We start from the raw sequence: 23,961 nt of genomic DNA, 5'->3' as shown, positions 1-23,961 counted from the left end.
CCTGCTGCAAACTGGAGGCTCAACCACAGGGAGACGGGTGTAGTACCACACGGGAACCACCAAGGGGCAATGTCTATACATAGCAAGACAGAAAGGTCAAACTTAAACTGAAAAAATGAGAGGGTTGTTTTTTAAAGAACACCTCTTGTCTATGGTATCATTTATACAGTACAGAATATACATTTAAATCCCTCGACAGTAATAGTTTGTCTGTTTCCTTTTCCTCCCAAAGTGGCCTGTAGTGACTCTGCCACCCACAAAAGTCAATTCCTCACTTCAATAGACGTGAGCTTCACACACACTCTCTCTCTCTCCCCCCCCCCCCCCTTCCCTTATCAGACGGCCTTCAATCTCTTCTTCCAATTAGGCCAACTTCAATTACTCAGAGAGAGCATGCCATCAAATTGGCAATTGGCCTCTTGTGCATTAGAGCAATTAACTGGGATATGAGCTTTGTCGCCACCTCCAACCCATTTATGGCCATTAACTCCAGATGCAATAAAAGATTGTTTCGGATTGTTCCCACTCCTTGGCAGAGATGAGAAAGTTGAGTTGGGCGGAAGAGATTATCGCCCAGTAGATGTTGGTCGATGCAACGCAGCCGGGCGGTGTTAATCGCCGCTGCCTCCATCAATCATCTGACACACACTGGCTGTGGAGAAGGAAAAGTGTGTGCTCAGTGTGAGAAGTGGTTCTTGGTCCTTTTACAACATTCCTCCTCTCAACTCCAATAACGTGTTTAATCAGAAACAGAAGCTTTATCTCCTTGTGAGTGTCTATTCACAGCGGCCTCTCTCCTGATTGGATAACCCCATTCCAGCCAAACACTGCTAAAAGGAAAATGATAAGCCTAACACAATCGTGGGAAGGAAATATATCTGGGAGTGTGCTCTATCGCCTCCTGATAACCGTTATAACAGAGCTCTTGGTGCTCAAGCACAGGTAAGAAGTATTCACAGACCAGTATAAAAACCAAACAGTTTATTTATTATATACATTCAATAATAATGAAGAGAATAAACAGAAGGCAGACACAACGATGGCAAAAAAAAAAAAAAAAAACGTGAGAAAATACATGTCACTTATTGGAAGGAAAACAAAAAAAATCACTTGGATAAATGAGCTTTTTAAGAGCATGTGACATTAGAAAAAAGAAATCCACATGCAATTCAAAGTCATTTATGAAATCCCTGTACAAAAAAAACTCCCCACTCCCACTGGGTTGACGTGAGCACAGTGCGGGGGGGCAGCGGTTGAGGAGAACGTCTGCTTGTGTGTCTGCTCGGGCTCACACCTCTGCAGCCTTTTCCAAATAAGATTTACTCCAATTATGAGAGACACAAAAACATGCAAAAAGGCTACCCGCAGCTGCGCCACAGTGGCTGCTCAATAACGATTACACCGCCTCAATGCGAGCTTTCCGCCGCTGCTGAATGAGCATCTGTGTGTGGCCGCTTCATCAGGATGCTCTGGAGCAGCTGCTGCCCAGTGGTGTAGTCTACGTGATACGCAGGTATACGCAGTATATCCACAAAGAAAGCTCCAGGATTGACTTATACCCACTTAAAAATGCCCAATGTCAAGCAACAACATACTTTCTATTACATTTTTGATATATTTTGAACTGTCATCTGTGTTTTTCTTCTTCGCATAGGCTAAATAAAAGGGATTTCTACCGTAAATTGGTGAATAAAAGTTATCTGAATGCAGGAAGTGAAGTCTTTGACGCTCAAAATAACACCCCCCCCCCCCCTTCCCCCGGCAGATTCTGGCCCATATATAAATATATAGGAAAATATATTTATATACAGTACAGTATACCCACTACAATACATTAGACTACACCACTGCTGCTGTCCAATCACCAGCCTCGTCTCCCTGCACGCGAGATCTTTTCACAGAACATCTACACGCGGCCTATGCCGTTTTACAGTTTTATTTTCATTATAAAAATCAAACCACAGTGGTCCAGACATACCAAATTAAAACTTTAGGCACCGGATATGGCTGGTGATTAGAACAGCGAGCGCAGAGCCGCCATAACCCAGGTTATTGAAGCGGACCGAATTGGCTTCAATAAAGCGACTGCTTGCCACTTGCCTCCCCCCCCGCCCCCCCCCGACCCAGACACTCTCCACCGGGCCTTCACTGAGATCACTCCTGTCACCTCGCATCACATAACACCCGAGCACTTTCCTCCTCCTGCTATGTAAACACCCCCCCTCCTCCAGCACTATGATTTCAATTCATGCACAAATGAATAAGATTCTCCGACTGACACCCCCCCTTTCCCTCCCTCTCTCACAAAAGCATGCATAGCAACACTTCGGATAATACTTGTAAGGAATAATGAAAGACTAAAAAGAGGTAATGCGCGTCAAAAATACTCATTGGACCTACTGCACACAGTTTTCACAATCATACCAAAACAACATTACCCCTCCTCGAGCTGTCCGCTCCAACCTGAGCGCACTGAGAAAAAAGAAAAGAAACCCAGCAGGGGACGTTGTTATTATCCTGTCAGCTCATGATTAATGGCTCAGCTTCTCACCTTCACCATCATCGCCACAATGTCCCTCCGCTCACCACCCACACCTCGGTTCACTGCTCAACAAAACGTGGCCACTGCTGGGCCACAGGGCGCTTTCGACATTGCGTAGACGCACGTTCCCTCCGTTTACTTTGCCTGGACTTTGGCGCTAATGGCTAAAGCAATTCCAAGTAGCCTCTCTGTCTTTCTACATATCCCTCATGACTCCATCTTCTCGGCTTTCCCTTGTCTGCATCGACAGCATGTTTCAAGTGTTAACTATTAAAAAAAAAAAAAACACCAATAACTGAATTTAATTTAACTGGTTTTTGTGGTTGTGGGTCAGAATTCCCAAAAATGCTGCAACCTTTTAAATGTGTTGTGTCTTCTTTGTAGATGCTGCTTTTAGGACATTTCCCAGGATGCCCTTTCAACACTGTGCTGAAAAATACACCTGCAACCCACTGATTAAAAAAACAAAACAATATAACAGACTAAGGTAAAGGCACACAAAAAAAAGAAAAAAAAAGAAAATCAACCACAAAACTAAGAAATACATCAGGACCAAAAATGTGCTTTCTTCAGAAAATCTTTGGAACCAAAAAAGGCAAATAATAGCAATAAGAACATAGTGAGATTATATGGAGATGTGATACATACAGGACAGAGACTTGGTCTATTAATAGTCTGGCTTGCGGTCGTTTCATGATGCCTTCACACAAACTGGTAAAGGAGGACTTTTACACTATTCGGACCGAGCAATCCCAGAGAGCATAATGAAGGATTTTAAAATTACAAAATGATGTGGACATGTGGTGTTTAAAAATAATTGATGCATATAAATAGAAAAAAACGATTCGTTCTCGTTACTTCCAAGACTCCATCACACAATCTCTTTGTTTCAGATGGATTCTAATCTGGGCTGTTCTGTTGGGATCTACTGTTCTGCTGAGTTTCCACGCACAGAGCAGCCTGTAGGCAGAAATATCTCAACTGGCCAGGAGGGATTCCCATTTGGCTGACTGGCAGATGATTAACTTCCCGTGTGGGTGTTCCCGCTTCCAATCTGCTAAATCTAGTTCATTTGTGTGTTCGATGGGTTTCATTTTTTGTTTTGCCGTCGGACCAGTTCATCCACTGCATCGCCGCTGCAGCTGGAATGTGTGACGGTTTAAGGAGACGGAGAGAAATGGGCCAAGTCCTTTTTTGGAAGAAGTACTATGAGCAGCTCCGAGGAAGAGCCTTAGAGGGGGAGGCGCACGGAATTTTTCTAAATGGGCATGCATACAGTTCAAACTGAGTCTACGCCCCGTCGTAGTGTTGCAGTTACAGTGATAAATGGAATATGTGTAGACCAGCAATAAGGACAAATGAACGGCTGTGTCGCTGAAGATAATGGACAGCTCCAACGCGTCCACGGTATATAGAATGACAACTTATCAATGGCAGCAAACACTGAATAAAAAAAAATAATTCCCATGCTGTTTTTGTTGTTACCAGGACAACAGTGGTTTCTGTCTGTCAGATGCTCCCAATTCCCTCCGGCTGAGTGTTTCAGTATTCCGGCTTTCACAAAATGACAAGACAAAGAATAATTCCTACATCTTCCGTATTAAGCAGTCCGAGTTTCATTATTATACCACGATGCTAAACCAGAGGGACGTCTCTGCTGTACAGGGCTGTAGCTTTACATCAATGTAGTGTTTAAAAACAGGAGTACCTTTTACAGTAACGCTGTGCTGTGGCATCATTGTGTGCAGGCCAACACTAAAAGAAACATGTAGAGGAAACCGTATATTTCGTGGGTATGTAGTGTGTGTACATAGGTCTGACTAGGTCTTATAGGGCAGTGGATATACTGTTAGTTCAGAAACTTATAGGAACAAAAAAGGGTGTGCAGGATCACACAGGAACAGCAGTCTCTCTCCATCCAGGTCCCGTAGTGTTTTAAAAACTGTCCTATTTGTGCCCCGTAGTTCAAAGTAGCAGACTCCGGCTTTTTATGTGGGAGACACTCCTGGCAGTTTTGTCATCGTTTCCGTGTCGGTGACAGACAGAGGAGTACAGAAACAGAGTTTGAGTTGATGATGTGGCATATGATCTCTCTCTCTCGCCACGGAAAAAAAAAAAATATATATATATATAAGAAAAACAAAAACACACGAGTTGTAACTATAGTCCGCCTGCAGAAAAAAAAAAAAAAATGGAGGGGAGCTGCTGCCAAACAAAGAGCTTGAAAAAGGGTTTTTGGAGCGATGTGAAATTCCTCGGGTGTGATTTGTGGTTTTAGTAAGGAGCAAACCTACTGTATCCTGCCCGGTATAAACTGGCCTGAAAGAGACAGAAAGGACAACACAGTCATCGAGTGGAAAAGACAAAGTTACAGCTATGTATTATTGTTGTGAAATTTTTTTTTATCTAGTTCATCTATTAAATGTAGTCTACACACAGTTATACTACAAATCCACAAATGATACATTTATTCAGTCTGCAAATGTGTACATATATTTATTTGTTTCTTTTTGACCCACTTGCAGTGCCATGAGTCCTTCTACGGACAATGATTGCTGCTGAGGACACACAAGAAAAGAGTCCTATGATGGATCCAAAGAAGAGCTTCACATGGGCAGACCCTCTCAATAAAGAGCGAGAGAGCTGTGTATCTCAACCCTTCCCTCTTTAAAAAATACAACTAATTAATGTTCCACACTGGTTGTTTGTGCCGGTTTACTCACCATTGCTCCCACTCCGTAAGCAGCAGCGGCTGGAGTTAAAGCGTGGTAGGGATCTGTAGTGTACACGCGGCCATAACTGGCAACACAAACACAACAAACAAGAAATTACACATTTGGGTAAAAAAAAAGAAGAAATGAAATTTTTATTTTTTTTTTTTTAAAAGGACCCTGTGGAGTTTCTGACCAACTGCTACGGAGCAAAGCTTTATGACTGGGCCCCCGTTTTGTTTGTTCACATGCATGTGTGCGAAGATGCACGCAGGCGATGCGATACACAGTGTGTCAATCTTATAATGCTGACTTGGTGTTTCAGTGTGAGCCGCGGAAAACGGAGCTCTCGCAAATCAGTGACGTAAGCAGTGATGGTCGAGGGAAGTGTGGTAGTAGCCTCAACTTTATTTATATATATGTATATACCAACATGGCATCATGACTTTGCGTAAACATACACGCCACCTTCCTAAAGCCAAGTGGCGTGTTATCTGTACGCATTTTGAGCTATCCACGTGTACGTCTACGCTGTATACAGCGGACGTAAACATACACACCACGTGGCGTCGCCACGTGCCGTGTTATCGCGAGAACGTGCCGTGCTATCGCAAGAACGTCTGAATGACATGCAGCAAAAGGGCCGTAGGTCGGAGTTGAACCTGCCGCCGCTGCGACAAGGACTGCCGCTGCGCCCCATAACGTTGAGGAGCTTTGCTGTGGGCAGAGTAGAGCTACAGTATGATCGGGCCCAAAAAAGAAATAAATTAAAAAAGGCCCGGTCCTAAACCACGGCAGCAGCTTTGGCCCTGAGCCTGACTGAAAGCACACACACACACAAAAAAAAAAAACAGTAAGTAGGTTATTGATTATAAAATTAAATTCGATTAAATTTTTTTCATGCTATAATCAATAAATTCATTGTTTTGTAGTTTCTTATTTCAACTGGCACAAAATGCCGCTCCAGAGGTCCCACCTAGGGAAGAAACTGTTCTCAGTTAATTATCAGAGTTGCTATGGTTTCATACATTTAGTTTATTACGAAATAGTCATCATTCAATTACATTCATTTGGCTCCCCATCTTCCCACTCAGGTAAATGTTACACTGCATCCAATCTTCTCCTACACTTCATGGTTAAAGTCTTGCTGGCTTTTGCTCTCATCGTATCCATCTATTAGTACTGCGTTGTTGAACACAAATGTCCTTATACATCCTATAATTCTATCGTCAGTATTGGCTCCGTGTTATAAAAAGGACCATGGTGTAATGTATTCATTTAGATTCTGCTCAGCCAATCGGTGCTGCAGAGGAAAACCGCTCGCATCTGTACTGAAGCAGGTTTCTGACACTGCAGAGCATCTTTACAGTCTGCGTGTCAGCACGTCTGTGTGTGCCCTGGGTTGACCTCACCTGTCGCTGTAGGCGGCAGCTGCGGCGGTTGCTCCGGTTACGGCGGCCGGCTGGGCGTAGCGATAAGCGGCGGCGGCGGCAGCAGCAGCAGCGGCAGGGTAGCCTCCCTAAAGACACACACACACACACACACACACACACACACACACACACACACACACACGAGAACTAAGTCATCTGCCTCTAAGGAAGACACCTGGTTAAGGTGTGTAAATGAGTGGGGGAGGGGCACCATATAGAAATAGAATATACTGACATTTCATTCTAAGAAATGTTATGCAAATATTTGTGAGCACATTACAAAATGTGTCTTTTTTTAATACATTCTGGGCTGTGTATTTTTTACTGAATGTAAGATTTCATGCACAATTCAATGGTAAAAAACAGAAAATAACGCATATAAATTATAAAAATACCTTTTCTTTCCTTGTATTCAGTAAAAAAAAAATACATATTATATATATATATATATATATATATGTTTATACACAGTCACAGCTGAAATGCAGTATGTGTCAGTATATTGCATTTCTGTACGGGGAAAGGCGGAGGACAGGAGTGCTTTATCAGTGAGACACAGAGAGGAAATTGGAGTGTCCAGGTTGAGTTAGATTGTATTATTACCACTACGGGAGAGGGGGAGGTGAAGACAAAATGTTCACACAGTTGAGGCCAAAAAGAAAGCTCATTGTCTTGTCAACACAGACGATTCACATAATGATCAGATACAGCAAGAGAACGCCTAACCGTTTGAGGATACTAACGGAGTCAGAAGTTCTAGTGGAGACACATTTATGACAAAAACGGCATTTGTTATTGAATATGATATGTGTCTTTCACATGGATTCAGGAGACAGAAAAAAAAGAGAGGAAGATGGGGGGGGGGGGGGGGGTCCACACACACAAACGCACCCACACAGGCTTATGCTGACTAAAAATCATCTCCTTGCTCTGAGACTGCATGCATGACCCAAATAACAGTTCAAACCTATTCAAAAAAAACAAAAACGCAAAAAAGACACAACACCACTGCAGTTAGACCTGATCAGAACACACAGCAAAGCACAACAGAAACGCCCCGGCATTCTCCGAGACGCCTGCAGCACACGGGGCACAGGCGGAGGGGGGGGCGGGGTAGAGAAAACGGGGGTTGTTAGGGAGCGAGAGCAAGGCTTTCTGGGTGAGAGGAGGGACAGGAGGACACGGAGCAGTAGTACAGTATGTCAGCATGCAGCAGCTGATCAGCACATGCTTCAGTAATCATCCTGGGAGGGGTCGGGGTGGTTAATTTCAGGGAGAGACCATGTTCTCCGTTTCAACTTGAAGGATTTCAGAGTATCTCACATCCCAGGCTAACATTGACTGGACACTTTCTGCAAAATGCTAGCCTCCAATTTTGTAAGGAGCCATGCGAGAAACCTATAGTTTAGAATAAACAGGGTACCCGCAGGATTCTCCAAGTTAAACTTAAAACTATTGAGACATTTTTAATACCACCTAGGATGAACTTTAATGCCAACTTACCCACATAATTGAAAATCACTGTGGATTTTGTAAAGTAACGTTCCCTGAATTTATTAAAGTGCTCATATTATGCTCATTTTCAGGTTCATAATTGTATTTAGAGGTTGTACCAGAATAGGTTAACGTGGTTCAATTTTCAAAAAACACCCTATTTTTGTTGTACTGCACATTGCTGCAGCTCCTCTTTTCACCCTGTGTGTTGAGCTCTCTGTTTTAGCTATCTTTTTTTAAGATTATTTTTTGGGGGGTTTCCACCTTTAATTGACAGGACAGCTAGGTGAGAAAGGGGAGAGAGAGGGGGAAGACATGCATCGAGGCATAAACCTCCAAGTATATGTGCGCCTGATCTACCCACTGAGCCAACCCAGCCACGTGTTCCATCTTTGTTGGGAATGCACAGTAGCTAGGTAAGTACTACTAGCCAGTCAGAAGCAGAGTATGAGGGCGTGCCCTGACAGTACCTAGGTAAGTACTACTAGCCAGTCAGAAGCAGAGTATGAGGGCGTGCCCCGACAGTACCTAGGTAAGGACTACTAGCCAGTCAGAAGCAGAGTATGAGGGCGTGTCCTGACAGTACCTAGGTAAGGACTACTAGCCAGTCAGAAGCAGAGTATGAGGGAGTGCTCCGACAGTAGCTAGGTAAGGACTACTAGCCAGTCAGAAGCAGAGTATGAGGCGTGTCCTGACAGTACCTAGGTAAGGACTACTAGCCAGTCAGAAGCAGAGTATGAGGGCGTGCCCTGACAGTAGCTAGGTAAGGACTACTAGCCAGTCAGAAGCAGAGTATGAGGGCGTGCCCTGACAGTAGCTAGGTAAGGACTACTAGCCAGTCAGAAGCAGAGTATGAGGGCGTGCCATGCTAGCAGCTAGGCGAGCATTATAACGTGTGTTCCAAAGTGACCACGTTTGTCTCTGAAGTAAAGGCTGGACTACAATAGAGCTGTTTGGAGCAGTTTGTGAACAGTGTTTTCTGTTGGAGATGGTAAGTCCCTTTGGGGGGGGACTTTGGGATTTTTCACTTTGTAAACCTATAACATGCACAAAAAAGATATATAACACAATAAAGGAAAGGGGAAAAGCCAAAAAGCATAATATGAGCACTTAAAAAAAAAAAGAAGTGTGTTTGTACTCTAATAACATAAAACAATATATGACAAAATATTTGTCACATTTAGAGCTCTTGTGCTATGAAACTAAAAACACAAAATTCAGTAAATTTAAAACGTTACCCACACAAAATATTTATTTATGGCGAAAAGAAAAAAAATGTAAGATCTTTGTAAATGAAATGTAATACTTTTAGGCCATTTTTTTTTTTTTTTCCTTCTTAGAATATTAAAGTTAAGACTTTAATACTTTTAAGACCCCGCGGGTACCCTGAGAAACCATCATCCAATTTGAAAATATGACAATTTTCCTTCATTTTAGGTTATTTGAAATGTAGGGGTGTTGTCATTCTTGCCCACAAGAGAACACAAGAAAGGAGTTTCTCCAAAACTAGCCGACCAGACAAAAGAGACCAGGGTCAAAAGAATACACGCTCAATACGATTTAGTAGTTTAGTAAAACAGACAACCAAACAACCAAACAAAGCCCTTCCCCCACAGTCGAAAAAAGAGAATGCACATTCCAGTGAGTTAGTAGAAAAAGAAAAGAAAAAAAACCAAAACTCAAAGTGGTGGTAATTTTGTTTTAAACAACTAAAAGACAACATGTTCCAGGTCAGATCAGAAGATGATTCATAAGATCAGAGGAGGTAGTACAGTAAAACAATGCACACTGTGGGTTTGGTGTTGAGTTGACCCTACCTGAGGCAATCTGGGACTAAGGACTGAGTCCTGAAACACTAGTCTATAGAGAGAACAGAAACAACCGTTGTCAACCTGGATACACACACACACACAGTCTTGTTCATACGCTCAGACACTCGTACACTGACGCACGCTGCCGCATCCGCCCACAGAGCAGCCTTCATAGTGGTGTTTCAGCCAACCTATCAGTTTTAAATCAATGCTATTGCATTTTGACCCAAGATGTGTTCAAATTGTATAATAGTGGATGTTTTGTCACAGCACAAAAAATAAGCCTGAGGCAACAAAAAAGAACTTTGCTTTCATCATTCACCTTTATGCAGGCAGCTCTGTGCAGCGCATGACTGGACACACATGCAGAATTACCCCCAGAGGAAAAAAAAAGAGCAGGAGAAAACCGTGAGGGGAGGGATAGAGAGGGTGTGTTGGTGGGAGGTGAGTTTACTTACGTATAAGTCTGCAGCTCCGTAAAACCCATCCTGATACACCACACTGAGAAAGAGGAAGGAACAGGGAGAGAGGGGGTAGAGGAGGAGGAGGGCAAAGTGGGGATGGTGTAGTGGAGGGGGGGTGCAAACGGAGTGGTGCACAGCCCCGAAAACCAGAGTGGACGAAGGTCACAGCACAGCAAAAAACAAAAGATGGTACAGGGAGAGAGAGAGAGAGAGAGAGAGAGAGAGAGAGAGAGAGAGAGAGAGAGACACACACAGACACAGAGAGAGAGAGAGAGACACAGAGAGAGAGAGACAGAGGGAGAGAGAGAGAGGGAGAGAGACAGAAACACAGAGAGGGAGAGAGACAGAGACACAGAGAGAGAGAGAGACAGAGAGAGAGGGAGAGAGACAGAGACACAGAGAGGGAGAGACACAGAGAGAGAGAAAGAGAGAGAGAGAGAGAGAGACAGAGAGAGAGAGAGAGAGAGAAAAGTAGTTATTTCACACCCATGCAGCATGCAGAGGAAATACAACTTCCATTTAACTCCACAACTGAAACTGAAAACATCAAACAATAGACTTGTGGGGCTAATAGATTAACTTCATTGAACTTAAACTGAGCCCATAAAGTGCCACTGTTCCCTAGCTACAAGAAAAATCGGTGTGCTTAAAATGGATGGTTTTACGATGTCCGATAGGTGTAGTTTTCAGTGGAGCAGATATGGAGAGGGTATTTCCTGCAGCCCCCAATTTCATCTTGTTTAGCATCGTTTGAATACCATCACAGTAAAGCTGCCGCAAGGCCATTAAGCAATCAATTCTGCTTTTATCTGAAAATCATAGCAGTAACAACCCCATTAGCCAATCATCACAGCACAGCAACGACATGCACATACTGCGGGGACAAAAGAACAGCTCACGGTAAACCTGAATAATTTGTAGCAAATCTGTGAGCAGGGTGACTGCTTCTGCATAATGACTGAACGTGGTTTGTGTGTGTCTTATGCAAATCTGCTGATGGTGGTTTCTGTGAGTTTTTTCAAATGAACCCTGAATGGTGCAATCCCATCAGTGTGTCATACTCTACTCTGAATAGCTTGTGAACTGACTGACAATGCGCGAGTTGGAGCGCTGAAGAGACTGAAGTGTGAATAATGTGAGCATGAGAGGCGTTTGAGCACAGCTGTATTAAACAGAGCGCTGGTCAAATAGGATCTGGGGAAATGATTTTGAAAATGGTATTCATGAGGTGTTCCTCAATAGATTTACTAGACAGTAAACAAAACAATTGATCTTGACTTTTTTTCCTTTTCTTAAATGTGTTATATAAAACATCCTGCAGATCTGGGACAGCTACAAAGTACGTGACGTCGACAACTCTCGTTTATGAGCGGAGTGTCTTTCTTACCCAGGGTAGGTAGGGATGGCAGGCTGAGGCACGGCAGCCCGCACAGCACTGTAGACGGGCCGGCCTCGGCCCCGGAGGTGGGCACCGCGGAACGCTGCGGCTGCTGTGGTGGCTGCTGCCGCTGCTGAAGGATAAGGAAACCCTGGGACTGGAGGAGGAGGCAGGGGTGAGGATGGGGGGGTGGGAGGGAGGAGAGAAAGATGGAGAGGATTTAGGGAAGATTAAGGGAAGAAAGATAACAATGCAGGCAGTAAAAGGACGATGTGAATGGGGAAAAATAAGGGGGAGAACCAGGGTGAATTAAGGAGAAAAGAAGAGAAGGGGAATAATCCAACTGCAGCCCTGAGGGCTTGATATCAATAAAAGTGTCAGCGAGGAGGAATGCTAGGCAAGCGGTGCATTAATATGAATGAAAGATTGGAATGCGATTAAAATGTAAAGTAAGCTGCAGAGGCAGAGTTTAGTGTGAGTAAGGGAGGTAGAGACTGGTCTTACCTGCGTAGATCTCTGGTCCGTACACGGCCCCCATCATAGGACTCAGCTTCCACCCCGCTGATCACACAGAGAGCAAGGGGCACTTCATTAATATGGGCAGTTTACAAAGAGCAGAGGATCCTGCTGCACTTTTATATACAAATACACACGTCTAACTCCACCATTAGCACTGTTATTCAGTTATTCACCTATTGTTGCCATTCATAGTTCACCCTGTACTGAAAGACCAGTTTAATCACAGCGACGCATTAGAAGACAGGGGACAATAGTAGAGCACCACAGAGCTTTCTTTAAAACTTCTGTTAAAGCTGCCCAACACAGCACTAGCTTGTTTTCTCTACTCTAAACTCCACTGGAAGCTCTTCCCGTGTTAATGCACTGTGAGGCGAAGCATCCCAAAAGCAGCAGAGACCCTGGATTCGACTCCGGCTGCTCTTTTTGTTAGGTGCCTGAGTGTGTTGTCTTGCAAACAGATGGTAGAAAATGAACAAGGCCATGACGGATGCTGGAAAGAGCTGGGCAGATAGAGCAAGTCAACACTGGCAAGACTTTATTTTAACCCAAAGTTATCAATCTGCCTCTGTACCAAAACTCTCCAGAAATCTCTTCACCTCTCACCCAAAGGGATTTAGCGAACATTAGCTATCCATATTAGCTAGTTGTGTATATACTGTATGTTTGAGTTGTTTGGTCTTGGTCTTGTCTCGGTCTCGCCCTGCCTGAGGCCTGGTCTTGTCTCGGTCTCAACCCCTCATGGTCTTGGTAATGACTTGGTCTCGGTTTAGGTGGTCTTGACTACAACACTGGCATGTACTATCGATGGGAAGTGAGTTCCCACCGGAGTACATCGAGTATCAAATACCACTTGAGCATTAAAAACTTGAAAAACAGCCCTTTTTTAAGTACATTTAGAAGAGATCAAAAATGTGTGATTAATCGCGAGTTAACTATGGACGATCATGTCATTTTAATCGATTGACAGCCCTACGATATATTAATCAACACTTAAAAATGTCCTTATAGCTACATGCAACTACCATTTAACACACAAACTATTGATTACATGTTTTGTATTCTGCTTAGAAATGGTCAAAAGGTGGCCCGGTTAGTTCAGTTGGTAGAGCAGGCGCACATATTGAGGTTTACTCCTCGACACAGTGGCCGCAGTTTCGACTCCGACCTGCGGTCCTTTGCTGCATGTCATACCCCCCTCTCTCCCCCCTTTCATATCTTCAGCTGTCCTGTGGAAATAAAGGCCTAAAAATGCCCCCCCAGAAAAGAAGAAATGCTCAAAAGGGGGACTAATAAGTAAAGTCTTACCAGTTGGGTTAAGCTAACAACAACTCTTTCTCTCAGCTGACATCATGGCTGGTCGGTGGTGGTAAAAATAATAACACTGAAATTGCTGATGGCCTTACATAACGTGGTCTGCAGCAGAGTCTACAGGGAGGGAACTCTGTGGCTAGATTGTGTATTTGACGCTGCCTATACCTGCCTCTCCCTGTGTACCTATGCTGTTTGGATTATTAGGCGGGCCACGCGTCAGTGTTAGTGTATGTGCGTGTGTCAGTGTGGTTGTTACCATAAGGCAGCGTGCTGAGAGCCTCTCCATTAGGGTAGGGGCTGACCATTTTCTTGTTGGTCATCACCCTGGCCGTGGCATTATTCACCTGGGGATGAAGGAGCAGACGGTCAAAGACAGACACAAAAACTCAACACAGGAAACTGAAGTACAACACACTCAAAGGACTAGATCACAAGGCTGATATGTTGTGTGTTCGGTTTGTTTGTTTTTTTACAGTAGAATTAAATTCAACATGTCTGCTGTTATGTGCCGGTATTAAGCTTGCCTCCATTTTTTTTGTACTTCTTGGTGAATCTCTGAGGTAATAATGTAATTGTGTGTGTACATTAACTGTCACTGGGTCATTAAAAGTGAATACTGACGTCATTTGGAGTTCTGGCTCATTTACTTGTGTCAACGTGTAGTTTACATTTTCTCCAATCATTGTGGCCTACATGATTAGTCCGTTACATGACCTTTTTATTGTGAAAATGCACACTTGACGGCGTAAAAAGATGGCTTAAGGTTAACTGTTGGCCTACCAACAACACGGATGTGACAATGCTGCAACATGTTTTCGAGGGATTTTTCTAGTAAAAAGATTAAATGTTTTTCTTTTGGCTTCATGTGTAATGAATGTACTTCAGCAGAATGAAAAAAATAGATGAAATGTGACCAAATAAACTGGCTAAAATGTAAAAGTCACTGGTCTTATACTCTGCCGGTGTGATCAATGTGAAAGAATTTAACTCCTGACTTGGCCGCTAAAAAAGTGTAAAAGTGGGTGGGGCGGTAAGGGGGGTTTTTTAGTCATCATGCAATAACAGCGAATTGCCCTGTAGAGATTTGGTGATTCATTGTGGAGAGATGTACAGGCTGCCATGGGTGACATTGGTTATGTTGCAGCTGGGACTGCACAAAAAGGGGGGTGGGGGCACAGCAAAAGAAACGTAGCTATACTTTGTTTTTTGTGGCATGCACAGGTTAAAGTATTGTTGATTTTTTTTTTTAGGTGTGTGTGCATGTTCTGCGTATGCTGGCTGACATTTCAGTCTAATGCTTGGGCTTTCAATCCAAGATGGCTGATAATCTCCTCTCTGAGCTTCAAAGGCTCACACTCCGGTCTCTTGATCTACCCTTGTCTTCCTTTGATGGGTTTTAAGAGAAGGAGATTGTAGCTCTCTGTTAAAACCCATATACTGTCCCAGTGTGATGTTTAAGCGCTACATCTGAGTGTGTGGCGAGCTAAAGATTAATGACCTTTTTGGCTAGATGAGGGGAGAGCGTGTGACACAAAGAAGCAGAGAAAGAGCGACTGAGGAATGAAGAGTGCCTGTGTGCGCATACACGCTGCGCTCCCATTAAAGAGACCATTAGGGCCGAGCCATTTGCGTTGCCTCTCTCAGTGAGTCATGTTCTTTATCTGCAGAGCTTCAATCAAATGGAAATGAGGTTTACCTCATCTTTCCCTCATTGCAAAGGACAAGGCCAGTGGCAAATGATTCAATTAGCCTAGCCTGGCTAGCTATCTGACACAACTGTCCGCGGGCGTCCGAGTGGAGACATTTTGAAATGTAAATGGATTTGATAAATCTAATTAATTAAACCAAATTTGTGTCACAGTGAAATTGTATCCAGACTTTTAAGAATGTTGATGTTGACTGGTAAGGCTGCATTCACACCAAATCAGAAGTTGCGGCAAAACTGCCAGTCCTCCCATTCTGCAGCAGCTGAAAAACGTTTGGAGATACGCAACTCAGTGTCACACTGCGGTGGCCAACTGCTTAACCGGCGATCAGACAAAACACAATGTAACGCTATGTTTCACGTGACATCACTCAATTTGGCTTTGTGCACCAGAATCAGAAAAGAGAGTTATTGCCAGGTAAGTAACATTTGCCCTGGTTGTTGTGCACCAGTTTAAAATCCAAGGAATGACGGGCCTCGCACCCTGGTTGGTTACTGAAAGTAAATGTGTTTTTTGAATCTGTCGATCGACACAGACAATCACTCATAGGACCTGGCATACTAGCAGCATGGCTAAATGCTAGCAGCATGGGAAACACAATGGAGACACAAATGAGCCATTTGAGTGACACTCCTACACCGCCGCACAACCCTGCGCTAATCGCTGCAACGCCTGATTTAGTGTGAACGCAGCCTGTTAATGATAATGAAGAGTTTAACTTTTGTTAATGGTGGGTCTGTGTGTGTACAGCATATGCAATCAATGAAATTGGATAAAACGGTTGACAGGAACACATGCAAATCAACAGAATATGGAAGGCAAATCTCAAAGGGTTAATAATTAAGAACACGTTCAGCCTCTCTCATCCCACTTTTGCCCTCCCAGTCCAGCCTGAACAATAAACCAGGACAAAATTAATTCACATTTCCATATGAAACCAAACTTGTGGGGTTTACATACCTAAAAAGAAATATTCAAAAACAAAATACGAGGGAGAGAAAGAGGGGGTGCAAAAAACATTTGTTTGACAAAATTAATAATCATCAACACAGAAATTACACGCAGCCAAATATGGGCGCAACACATGACCAAGAGTGAGTAACAAACCAAAAAAAGTAAATTCAGCCAATCAGCAAGCGTCGGATGCAGCATAGAGACCAATCAAAACAATCGTAGCACTCCCACAACGAACACATACGAGACAAAGATGGGACAGATAAGTTAGGAGGAAGGGATGCAGGTGAGAAGTAAAGAGACAGAGCCAGTCCATATACAAAAAATAAATAACAGGAGGACGAAAAGATGGAGTGAAGAGAAAGAGAAAACAGGGAGAAAGTTTACATGAGCAACACAAAAAAATAACTAAATAACAATTACTGTTTAAAAACAAAACATATAACCCAAGGTGCATCATTCAAATAAAGCAATTAGATTTGGTGACCATTCTCCTGAAAATCTCAATATATGTGGTGGGTTGAGAAACAGAGCACCAAAGGATGGAGGGAACAGAGAGAGAGAGAGAGAGAGGGAGAGAGAGAGAGAGAGAGAGAGAGAGAGAGAGAGAGAGAGAGAGCGAGGGAGAGGGAGAGGGAGAGGGGGGGAGTGAGAGAGAGCAATCCCTATTCCCAAAAAAGGAGAGAAATCAAATAAACACGAGACACTATGCCAGGCATTAGAACTGTGTCACAAACTAAGACCAGTACACTACGACTACTAGTACACAGACAATTCACTACAAGAAAACCAAACCAAAAAGAGAAAAATGGCAGCATAAGAGAGACCCAAAACACAGTAAGGTAAACCCCATATCGGTTTAGAAATGCATATGGTTACAGAACACTGGCAACACTGATTTCTTAAGTGGCCACATCTGAAGAAGCGTGGTTTCTAAAGAGTTCCTGTTTACAATTTGTTTTGCTGCAAAAGAAGTAGTTTTTATCGCAGGTGCAGATACGTACATTTGGAAAGTCTTCATCTAGGCATTCTGTAACTGTCTGCAATACCGTGGGCCAGGATGCTGGCTAGCCACTACATTAGCTCAAGCCTGGATAAAACCATTTTTTGAGTAGGCGTTCTTGTATTTTTTAGTTTATGTACTTATTATTTCTTGTACATTCTGTACGGTGCCTTATACCTTGCTGCTGCAGCGCAGACGTTGAAAATAATATTTAACAATACAGTCCATCTATCTATCTAAACTTGCACATCAAGTCCAATTGGCTTATATTTGACAAATGTACACTTAGCTTAAAGCAGGCGGGTCAATAAAATAAAATAAATTCAAAACCAGAGCGGCGTTATTTGGCCTGCGGCTCGGCGCCTGCGTTCTGTCAAAGCAATTGTAGGCAGCAACAGGGAGCAAAGCTTCATATCATTTGTTGATTTTTTTTTTACAATTATTATTAGTCAAGAAATTGAATACTATATACATTGAGTCCAAATGGAGAATTAATCAGATGGATTGTGGATAGCCGTGTCATTGCATAGAGGAGGGTGATTACATTCGGTCATTCCCAGTGCGGTGTTAATGACATGGTTTGGGGGAGGGGGAGGGGGGGGGGGGGGGGCATGTGAAGAGAATATTACTGCTAAAAGATCAAATCTGTTGAAAGATGCTGTGTCTGTCTGTCTGTGAGACTGTGTGGTGCACTGTAAAATTACATAACAGCAATAGCTTTCTAGGGCATTACACTGCGTGGGCCTATCACAGTAAGAATCACTAGATAAATAGGACTAATATTGGAACTTCACAGTGTACTATACATTGGACTGTATCAAATGCCCGTTGTCAGGGGGGGTGGGGGGTGGAAAGGGGGGGGGGGATCAGTTCAGTGATAGATGTTTGTACACAACTTACCGTTGCCGTAGAAACAGCGAGTGGTTACCGTGGAGACTGACAACAACACACAGAAGTCGTCAGGGAAACAGAAAAAATATAATAAATAAAGGAACAAATAATGCTAGTAACAAAAGAAACCTAAATTCCCCCACCTCCTCGCCCCGTGTGAAATAAAAACCTGATAGCAGCAGTGTTACAGCTCAGAACAGAATATAAGAGAAAAAAGGAAGAGGAAGAAAGGGGAGAGGGGGATGCTAGCTCTCTCGATGCTTAACGGAGCTCAAAGCATCAGCACAGCAATCAAAACAGTGACAGGAAGGTATTCGGTGTTTGGTGCTCTAGGGAGAATGGAAATATGGGGCAACCTTGCCTTAAAGGAATACTTCACCCTCAAAATGACCATTTGACATCAGCAATTATTCACCGAATGACGCCTTGAATTCACAAATAACTTTTTGTTGTTTTTGCCGCAATCCTCCACAGTGAACGGAGAATCCAACAACGGAGAAAGGAATGGATGCATTGACGAAACAGAGATAACACCAAAATGATATCAAAACGTACTGTACGTTTACAAACTCTCACACAACCCGTGTACCGTACCCAAGTCTCGTTTATCCTGTGGTATGCTCAGTACTTCCCAAACCCACGCATATTTGCTCAAACTTTTCAACACTGACCCCGATTTTCCACCGGGCGCATCTTTGCTGCGTGCCGGTTTTGTTCCATCCTCCGCCACGCGCCATAACACACCAGGAGCGTTGCAGATTTGATTGTCTCTACAAGTACTTTACAGAACAATCACGTGTTTATTAAGCTAGTATGTACCTTCCACTCCAAGCGCTCCTGTAGTTGCAGTTAAAGGTGCTCTAAGCGATGTCACACGTTTTTTAGGCTACAACATGTTTTGTCACATACAGCAAACATCTCCTCACTATCCGCGAGCTGCCTGTCCCCTGAACACACTGGGGGTAAAATTGACTTTTGGTAAATTGACTGGATACTCTCGCTGTTTCACTTCCTGCCTGGCTGTCTAAACGCCCCGCGTGAAAATAGACCTGGCGCGTATCTTTATTTAAGGCAACGCTTGCTGAGTAATTGATTTACAAATGGTCATTTTGAGGGTGAAGTATTCCTCTAACACCAAAAACTAGCCTCCTGAGTGTACAGCGAGGGACTGAGATGCAGCAAATTGGAACACCTCCAAGGAAAAGTCAGAAGAGCAGATACCAATTCCCATCACCGTCCTTCATAAGAGCAGAATAGTCAAAGGTTGGTTTAACGCTCTCTGGGTCGATCACAGTCAAAAGGACAAGTAGACATATTTTGGTTAGATTTAGCAAGAAATGACTCACTCTTGTGGTAGGGTTTCAGCCACGAGAGAAGAGCGTGGGTTTGGAGACTGGTTGCGGGAAGAGTGGCTGTAATTTGCATTTTTTTTACCAGTCACCACCAAATAACATACTGAAGGTCAAAAAAATAAAAACAAAACAGAAAATGAAATACCAAAATAGATGACAATAAATGTAAACAGAATAAGGCAGACGCAGATGATGGCAAAACAAGATGGTTAAAGTTGGAAAAACCGCTAAAGATTACTCTCAAATTAAAGACAAACGGACAGAAAGACAAACGTGACTGGCAACAAGAGAATGAAGTGATAAGGAAGAGAGAGAGAGAGAGAGAGAGAGAGAGAGGAGCCGACACAAAGAGGGTTGGAAAGGGCAAAGTGCAAACTCTCTTTCCCCTTTTCTTTCAACCTTTTCTACATTTCCACTCGTGTACAAGCACACACGGATACGCACACATTTCATTCATTGATTGTTTCAAATCATGCAGTAACAGAAAGTTCAGATAACAAAACGGGACCAGTCAAATCCAAAGCCAAGGGGGGGGGGGGGATCGCCCATCCAACAACTCAATCTTACCAATATAAACAATAGAAATAATGCCACTGAACGCAATCATCCAGAGGGTTCAGAATGTGTAAGGAAATGACCACCATCAGGCCACAGTGAGCTGAAGGCCAACGGTAGGGCTAAACGATGAAAAAGAATGGGATTATCTTATCGTGAAGACCGCGAGTAATCGAATATGAATTATTTAGTTGAATGTTTGGTGCAACATTTGATTTAAAAAATTGTATTCCTCTTTTCATTATTATATTTACAGTTTCTTCATGAGATAAATGCTGGAATAATGTTACATATCAAAGGTTGTGTTAAAGAAATGGCCTATTTTCAGTGGATTTTTCATTTATCTATTTTTACTTTATTTAACATGATCGTAGAAGGTGCAATATGTAGCTAAAAAAAAAGAGCAAATTTTATCATAATGGCAATATCTGGCAAAAAGAAAATCGCAATTAGACCCCCCCCCCCCAAAAAAAAAAAATCGTTTAGCCCTAGCCAACAGTGTCCCTTTGATTAGTGTGTGGAGGTAGCATTGGTTGGTGAGACTGTGCATGGTCAGGCATGCAGAACCACAGGCACAACTCCTCTCGTCCTTTTCCACGCACACATCCATGCACTGATGATGACACTCTTTACTCACCCCCCCTCCCCCCCTTACATGCAGAGCTGCACCACTTGTGAACCAAACACACACACACACACACACACACACACACACACACACTCTAAGCTATTCTGCTCTATTATGTTCAAATGTCTGACTAAAACTCTGCGCTGTGGAGGAGCAGTCACTTCCCGTAACACTCAAGCAACACAGATCAACCGCAAACACACACAAAGAGCAGGAGTTAGTGAATGGGAGTCTTTAGGGTTTAGTTTAGTCTCTGAGCCCACCCAAGCGTCATCTCCTCTGTGGCCGCGTGCACACTGTCTGCAACCACTGACGTGTACAAACAGCTGAGATTTTGTCCTTGCCATAGCCCTGCCACACTGTAGTTCACACTGTGGACTAATCTACAGCAAGCAGACCAGAAAGCTACCTGGAGGTCGGCGTAAAACAAGGTAAACCTTTTGTACAATGTTGACTGTTTGGTGCCTGTAAAATTAAAACAAGCCTGTGTTCACTATAGTCTCTTTATTTTGTCTTGCATTCCCAGAAATGGGAATGTCATAATTATTTAAAAATCACAACAGCCAGCCTTCATCTTCACCTTCATATTGTCACCTATTGAGAAACCGGTAAAGAAATGTTAAAGGTGTGTTATCTGGACAAAAGAATATTGTTCTGCGTGATCACCAGCTGATCAGAGCTGTCGAGTCACACAGAGCTGGACGCAAGAAGCGCAAGCGGATTATTTAGTATTTCATTAGCTTGACATAATGATTTCCTATTCGAAGTTTGAGACCATGCAGGGACCCTAATGCACTTCCTGTACAGCCAGTAACTGCAGCATAAGAATGAAATATGTGACTACATACATGTGACTAAATGGTTTGGAGAGATTGCCTATCATTGGCACAAGCCAATGACAGACAACATGTTACTGCCTGAGGCAGAAAGATGTTATGAGGGAGAACTGCGTAACCATTTACTTGTTAGAGCACACGCACAATCACAAAGACAGCCATGAGTGGGTGGAAATGCATTGAATTGTGTATGTCTGTGAGTGCATATTAATACCCATTTTCCATCAAAATGTGCGTGTATATGCATTTCACATACACTACCTACTGGCTCTGCTATTCCCCAAAAGAGATACGCTTCTCTTACAACATAGGGTTAGTAAACGAAAGAAAGCATCAAGGAGGCCAGTAAAAATGTTACGGTGGTTACTCCTTTTTTTATATCTGTAACTTTAAGGTGCTCTAAGCGATGTTGGGTGACGTCACTTCTTGTTGACATTCAAAGTATTTTCAAACAAAACGAGGCTAGCTCGCCCCTCCCTCCTCCTCATCCCGTCCCCTCTCCCTCCCTTCCGCGCGCTAACCCCCCAACCCCCACCCCCAAAATCCTTCTTGTCGGTTATTGGCTGGAACACTGTTTGTTATGTTTGGTGGTGCAGGTTGGCGTTTGTTTTTGTTGCCGTTTGTGGAGCCTGGGCTGTCTACAGACACAGCGTTTTTTTACAGTGTGTTCAGGGGACAGAGCAGCTCACGGATAGTGAGGAGATGTTTGCTCTATGTGACAAAACATGTTGTAGCCTAAAAAACACTTCACATCGCTTAGAGCAGTGGTTCCCAACCTTTTTTCCTTGGCGCCCCCCCTACTTGTGTCTAAGAAAAGCTGATCCCCCCCCCCCCCTCCGAAACCGAAGTTGAGGTAACGCTCGAGATAGAGCCTTACTTTCTTTTTTGATAGAGAGCAGTTATCAGCACTTTTACGTTTCTCCGCCATGTTTCATTCATAAAATAGTGATGTTGTGGCGGCAGGAAAAACGAGGATGATAGCAGCTAGCAGCTGACCTGATGACAGCAAGGGTCCCAGGTTAAGAGGTCCCGCAGGTTTGGCCTACTAAGTAGCCTGCCTACAATTTTAAGCGAGAACAAAAATACTGATTTTATACAGACTTTTGTATACATTATATATTCTAGTGTATTATCATAATTTGTTTAACATGTGCAAATATTTGTTTTTTTTACCTCAACCTCAAACAAGATAAAGACTTGCCTGTGACTTGACCCTGTGATCTTTGCCGCCCCCCTGAGGGGTCCCCGGACCACAGGTTGGGAATCACTGGCTTAGAGCACCTTTAATCAGTCTCTCTTTCAAACTTGGGGCCGCCTAATTTCATGTTTGAGCACTGCTTGGGCGGAGACGGATGGAAATTATGGCTGAGTTGAGAGAAGTTACAGACGGAGGGGGCAAAAATTGGCTAATCTACCCCGGTGTCTGTTTCCATGTCTGCCGATGAATTGCTGTGCCTACTGCAGAGTCATTTGTCCCGGGAGTAAATGCAGATAAAAAGCCAGATGTTAATAGGTGTTATTTGTTTGTTTTTTGAACAGTGGGAAAGGGGTGTAAGATACACACTGTTACACACATATACAGTGTATATATATATATATATATATATATATATATATACACACACACACACACACACACATGACTCTATAGTCTATATATAGAATGAATGGTGATGAGATGGGATCACAGAGAAGCAGGTAGAGACAAAGTGAATTGTAGTTGGGCCACTTACATGGATACATTGGAAGCACACAGGAAACTGACTTCTTCAAAGCGCAGAGTTTTATTCCAGACAAAGAGAAGTACAGTGTAACTTTAAGTACAACAAATGTCTTTCGATTTCATATATGCTACACACATGCACGCTATGGGGCAGCTAAGCTATGAGAATAACTACTGACTGACTCCCATTGGCATGCACAAAGAATAAGAAAAGTCAGCACTTGAGTGAAGTTGAGGATAGCTTTAGAAATCAAAACGTACTCTGAAAACTAGGAACTCAGCTACTCAGCCTTTTTTTCAGTGAGTGGAGCAAGACTACGAGGCACCCAGGTGCAACTGATTTCATGCCAACTAAACAGGTAAGTTAACAGTCCCATCACCACAACTAATCCAACAAATGGCCGTACAGAATAAACATGCAAGAAAAAACATCCAGCTGTCTTCAGCACTGCCTCGCTACATCTTTCCATACTAAAATACCAACCATGCAGCCTACATCACCTAAACTCATGCCAGTGGATAGCACACACAATAATAGTTAAGTATTTATGTATAACCATGGTACACAGTAGAGCCTACATTTCAGAGTTTCTGAATTATTCATATTTTTCTGCCAATCTACTAAAATCACTAAAAACATAATTCAACAA

At 43.2% G+C, this 23,961-nt stretch overlaps 1 protein-coding gene across 10 annotated transcripts in view; it reads right to left on the bottom strand.

Moving 5' to 3' along the window:
* Positions 1 to 2,820: 2,820 nt before the first annotated feature.
* Positions 2,821 to 23,961, bottom strand: part of LOC144530806 (RNA binding protein fox-1 homolog 2-like) — a 51,269-nt gene continuing 30,128 nt past the window's right edge. For 3 of the 10 annotated variants that reach the window (XM_078270546.1, XM_078270552.1, XM_078270553.1), the window contains 7 exons: positions 13,920 to 14,007; positions 12,338 to 12,394; positions 11,843 to 11,990; positions 10,450 to 10,492; positions 6,666 to 6,772; positions 5,266 to 5,341; positions 2,821 to 5,100 (listed from right to left, as the gene is read on the bottom strand). In XM_078270546.1, the coding sequence (XP_078126672.1) occupies positions 5,014 to 5,100; positions 5,266 to 5,341; positions 6,666 to 6,772; positions 10,450 to 10,492; positions 11,843 to 11,990; positions 12,338 to 12,394; positions 13,920 to 14,007 (606 nt within the window). In that variant the 3' untranslated portion in view covers positions 2,821 to 5,013. Of the gene's footprint in view, positions 5,101 to 5,265; positions 5,342 to 6,665; positions 6,773 to 9,997; positions 10,041 to 10,449; positions 10,493 to 11,842; positions 11,991 to 12,337; positions 12,395 to 13,919; positions 14,008 to 23,961 lie in introns of those variants that run through there. The other 7 variants (XM_078270548.1, XM_078270554.1, XM_078270550.1 and 4 more) reach the window with 6 other exon arrangements.

Source organism: Sander vitreus, chromosome 15, assembly GCF_031162955.1.
Source record: "Sander vitreus isolate 19-12246 chromosome 15, sanVit1, whole genome shotgun sequence".
NCBI classification, from domain to species: domain Eukaryota; kingdom Metazoa; phylum Chordata; class Actinopteri; order Perciformes; family Percidae; genus Sander; species Sander vitreus.
This window is presented reverse-complemented; position numbering and strand designations above follow the sequence as displayed.